Raw genomic sequence first — 5,198 nt, 5'->3', positions numbered from 1 at the left:
CTTAACCTCAGGGCTCTAAATGGCAGACTGCCAGAAGATAATCCTCCTGTAGCCACATACAACTCCGAAAAAAACAGCTCATTTCTGGACTACACCTTTGTTTCTCTAGGCCTCTTCCAGCCAATCACATCTTTTCAGATGGGCAATAAAGGTGACAGCGATCATCGGCCGCAAGAAATAGCTCTGAGAACAGTGACCTCAACACTCAAACGCTGACGGGATCCTCAAGGATTAACAACCACCATCGATCTAAGACGAATTAAATTCAAATTAGCAGCAAGCAGCAAGATGCTGGAAACTGCAAAACAACACTTTGCTGCAAGGGTCGGAAACGGAGAAGTCGAGAAATGGAAAAACTTCTTATCTGGGATGGAATCATACGCAACCAAGGTGATATCGCCAAACTGTTGGGAGAAGAGAAGCATATTATCAGGGGGTCTGTAGACAAGGACACAAATGAAAGAAAACCTGGGAGAAATAAATTTCAGAGTAAGAATATCCGTTTTGGGAAGGATGCTGGTTTCCAAAATGGTAAACTTATATTGGGAACGAATAATAGCAGCAACCCCCCCGCCTGCTCTGCCGGCTGCTCTGTTAGTCTGTAAGATATAATAACCAGTCGGGACAGCAGCGAGAATGTCTGGGGTAGAGTCATTGGTTAACCAGGTCTCCGAAACGAGAAGGATGTCAACGTTATTATCATCCAATCTCTGGAAAATTTCAAGCTGGGGCTTCGCCAGCGAGCGAGTATTAAGATAGACTATTGCCAGGGAATGTGGTTTTGATGGCCCAACAACTGGTGAAGTGGTGGAGGGATCACTACAGTTAGTGGGGAGCCGCAAATCTTGTTTACCTGGATGGGATCCCAGGGAACTCAAGATGCCACAATCCCGCGCCGCGCTGATGGCGCAGGGTTTAAGTGGGCCGGAGTGTTGAAGGGTGAAGAGATCCTTAAAGGAATAGGTAATACGATCGGCATAATGAGAGGCCGCTGGACGCGATCGGCCGCGGACGGGCGCAGACGGGCTTAACTTTGGCGAAACTTCGGCACGAATACGGCGCACCCGCTGCCCTTCCGCCACGTCCCCATCTGATATAGATCGAGGGGGGGGGAACAACTAGCACACTAACCTGCGTGTGGAGTGTGGCAGGCAGGAAGTGGTGTGGGCGTGTTGCTCACGAGGAGACCCTCCGCTCGATCGGCACACAGCCGCGGCGGAACGGGGTCAGGAGCAGAAGGAGCAAACAGGTAAGTGGCGTTATTTAGGCAAGTCAGAATCAAGTGTCTTAAATCACACAAAGCAATACAGTTTTAAAATAACATAGTCATCAGGTGTCTTAAAATCACACGGGCGATATTCAGTAAAAGTACAAGAGCGCTAAGAAGCTGAGCGCTATATGAGCAGTGAGCAGCCTGGTCGCCGCTATCGACTGGCTGCTTTAGTGCAATTTGTCTGGTTTTAAAGTGGCTCCCTACTAGAATGAGACTTTTTTCCTGTTTACATCAGACTGAAAATATTTTGCCACATTTATGGTTGCGCTGCAAATAAATTAAAAAAAAAGCAGGCGCCGTTACTAAAACTGGCATCAGACCAGTGCTCTTAAGATAAAGTGAGCAAAGAGTTCTCAGAAGGGCTAATGTAAGCTAATCAGTTAAGGACACAGTAAAAAGGTCCAGTCCTGATGATCGGTTACAAATGCAGACAAGGTGCTACTAAGGAGAGACTAATAAGCGTGTTAAGAAATCAGAAGCAACCATTTAGAAACGACAGCAACAGGAGCCAACAGGAAAGATGGGCAGAGAGTGGGTGGAGCTCAAAGTCCATACCAGAGTACCCCATGCCTCACAGCAGCGCATGTGCTGCACAGGCTCGACCTATAAAAGGGGTCCCACTGTCTACCCCATTTGCTTCAGTTTATATAGTGTGTAGCCTTGCTCAAGGAAACATTTGTGAAATTATTTTTGACATTCACAAAGAATGTGCTTAATAGACCATTCAATAGAACTTACTGTTCATTTTTGACTTGCCTACCATACACTTAATCCGCAAAAGGACACGTAGTTCCTTCTTCCTGAATCACATATGCACGGACATCCCTGTAATACATGATGCTCTGAAGCACTTCTGTATTTAACAAAATTTAAAACGTTGCAAACATACTTTATTATAAATCGGTATACATTGAATATACGTGACATTTTGCATTGTCGAAGTCTCTGGTGTTGTTATTGTTTATTTCCCTCTTTTTTGACACTTCATAGAGGCTTAAAACAGAAGCGTATGTTTCTACTGCAAGAAATTCTGTTTCTGTCTCGCAAAAAATGACTTATTGTATTGTAATTGCATTTATATAGCACGTACTACCCTGACGAGGGGTCGAAGTGCTTTGTCGACGAGTAGCACGCTACTCCGGGACACATAGAGGATTAGTGTTTAATTAGTATAGTGAAACATGCAAGTACATTTTAAGTGGTGGATAGGTTAGTCAGTTATTTGGAATGATAGCAGAAGGATAGAGGAGGAAAAAGGTATGTATTTATATAGCGCTTGTTACCCCTGATGGGGTGTTGACGCACGCTATTCAGGAAGTCCATAAAGGATTAGTGGTGAACTAATATAGTGAAATGTGAAGTCATTTCAGTGGTGGATATCAGTCAGTTATTTGCTTATGCCGGTTGTACCAGATCGTTGCATGTATTGTTCTATCTATTCCCCAGTCCAACAGTCCTTTGGGTTACCCCATTACATATCGTGATGCTCGAAGAATGGATCCAAAAGGTTCAAGTCAGCACTTTAATCGATGTTGTCATCATACGATTCCCTCGGGATGCTCTGTCCTGGCTCAAGGCAAGACGTAAAGACACGCGCAGACAGGCACAAAACCTCACCACGTGGGGATAGCAATCCTGCCTGGTCACCCACCTTTAACCAACGATCAGCGGACGCATCGTACTGATAATGCGAAGTGACAACGTCCCCTTCCCAGTGTGTGGCCCAAGTAATGAACAGAAGCCGCCCACCGTGGCAAACAATCTGGTCGTTGTGCGCGTTGTCAACTTCCGGGATGTCGCGGATCCGCCTCCACTCGCCACGGGCGGGACTGTACACCTTTAGCACAGGAAGATCGCAGATGCAGTAGATCTCGTCCTGGAAAACACAGGCTTCTTTGAATTCGCTGCCCCCCATGGAGGCGCAATTTGTCCACTGGTCCCGGCCAGGATCGTAGCGCAGTAATTCCTTGTGGTTGACCGCATATAGGTAGTCCTCCACAGTGACCAAATCGAAGTAGCGCAGCGAGTGTGGAAGGGGGGAAACCAATGCCCACTGGTCACGCTGTAGACTGTAGCACTCCACTTCCCTTAACTTGGCCCCCGTAGAAGGGTCCATACCCCCTAGAATATAGATGTGGCCACGCAGGTATGCTAGGTTCATTCCCTCCCGGCAAAGCAATCTTTCTGCCAGCTGCCGCCAGCTGTTGCGCACGGGGTTGTAGACCCACAGATGCTTGAAAGGCTGCGCTGCTATGTAGATATCGTGCTGTGGGGAGACGCAGACTCTCCAGGAAGTCACTGACTTACCGCTTTCGTGTATGACCGCGGCCACGGGCGAGGGCATGGTGTAGATGTCACCAGAGTAAGGATCCCAGCAGCGGAAGGGATCCTCGAGGTCTTCCATAAAGATGACCAGCTCCTTGGCCTGCATTCCGATGCGGCGAGCAGGGCTCTCCTGTGGTGGGGTCTGTGGCTCTCGGGGCGTTGGCGGACAGACAGGCCCATAGCGGTCGTCCAGCACACCCTGCAGGTAGGGCAAGCAGTAGCGCTGAACGAAAGGCCGGCCACGCAACTCCTCCAGGTATACACGGTCTTCGTCGGCCAGGTGGTGCCAACGCACACAGCGCAGCACCTCGGCGGCGCAGGGTCCACGGTCGGCCGGCGCAGCCTCCAGCCACTGCAGGGCGGCAGCACACACGCGCCGTTCCCCGTCCACATCCAGGTCGTCGAGCCGCAACACCTCCTGCAGCTGTGCCAGACTCAACTCGCACAACTCTCCACCGCTCAGCTGGCTGAAGTGTCTCGCCACGTAAGCCAAAGCCTGTGCTCGCAGTTCGGCGTGGTCAAAGGCGTCCGCGAACTTTAAAGTATCGGCGCAGTTGGCTGGGTCCAAATGGCGAGTCAGAAAGCCGGCGCAGACTTGGCGCACATACTCCAGCTGCAACATGTCAGCGGCAGCGTAAAGGCGCTGTACGTTGGCCTCGCTCACTGTCACGCGACCGGTGTAGCAGTAGTCGATGATAAGGGCCATGGACTCAGCGTCCATGTCGTGCAGCTTAACCTTCGTCTGCTTGCTCTCGTATAGACCACCGGTGAACATGCTCTTGAAGTACGGGCAGGCGGCCGCCAGTACGTTGCGGTTGCAGGAGAAGAGGCGGCCGGTCGCTGCCACTGACTGGGAGCACGCGCCGGCGGCCGTAGTTGGAGTGGCGGCGGTTGGTGACGCCATGCCACCGAGCACCTCAATCGTGACATCACAGAGGAGCCGGGAGTCGTAATAGTTTTTCAGTTGTGCCAGAACAGCTTCCGCGTGGCCGCCGTCCACCTTCTCCTCCGGCCCCGAGAGGTAACTCGATACTGAGCTGCAGGACATCTTCCTGAGGGCGACCTATCCAAGGGCTTCGTTCTTATTCTGTGCCTCCGCTTTCTGACTCCCCTTCCGCCTGATAGTGTTACCAGATTTTTAGAGCATTTTCTAGCCCGCAGCCAACCAAAAAGTAGCCCAATATTGCTACTTTGAGGAAGGAGGGGCAGGGAAAGCGTCCAGCAGACGCGCAAGCCCATTAGGCTCAAAGGGCTTCAGCATCCCCCCTCCTCCCCCCGTCGCGTGTGTCAGCCAGGGCTGAGAGTGACTTCCCCGGGCACACACAGTTAGTTTTTGAGCTGCAGTAGGTGGCTGGCTGGTCTGTCCTTTGTCTTTCAGCCACACTGAGTACTTCACAGGCCTTTAAAAAACCATTCCCTTGTTAACAAGGCTTCCTTGTTTTTTATATCTTCTTAGAGCTTCTCCATCTCCACTCTGCCTATTGCTGGAAGAATCAGCCCCCCTCCTTCCTGGAAATTTTTAGTAGCCCCCCTCCCCCCGTGAAATTTGGCTCTAGTTTATTTATTTCATTTCATAATCTTTATTTCGATACAGCAGTAT

At 50.4% G+C, this 5,198-nt stretch overlaps 1 protein-coding gene across 1 annotated transcript; it reads right to left on the bottom strand.

The window, feature by feature from the left end:
- Positions 1-2,141: 2,141 nt before the first annotated feature.
- On the bottom strand, positions 2,142-4,738 carry LOC144771690 (kelch repeat and BTB domain-containing protein 7-like). Its single transcript, XM_078656030.1, has one exon. It carries the CDS (start codon positions 4,644-4,646, stop codon positions 2,796-2,798), a length of 1,851 nt encoding a protein of 616 aa, XP_078512156.1. The 5' UTR covers positions 4,647-4,738; the 3' UTR covers positions 2,142-2,795.
- Between the last annotated feature and the right edge of the window lie 460 nt (positions 4,739-5,198).

This window comes from Lissotriton helveticus, chromosome 8, assembly GCF_964261635.1.
Source record: "Lissotriton helveticus chromosome 8, aLisHel1.1, whole genome shotgun sequence".
Lineage (NCBI taxonomy): Eukaryota > Metazoa > Chordata > Amphibia > Caudata > Salamandridae > Lissotriton > Lissotriton helveticus.
The sequence above is the reverse complement of the archived record's forward strand: the minus strand, read 5'-3'. Positions and strand labels throughout refer to the sequence as shown.

What these genes read in the sequence shown, in the direction of transcription:
- LOC144771690 (XM_078656030.1), bottom strand. Translation starts at nt 4,646, where the DNA reads ATGTCCTGCAGCTCAGTATCGAGTTACCTCTCGGGGCCGGAGGAGAAG.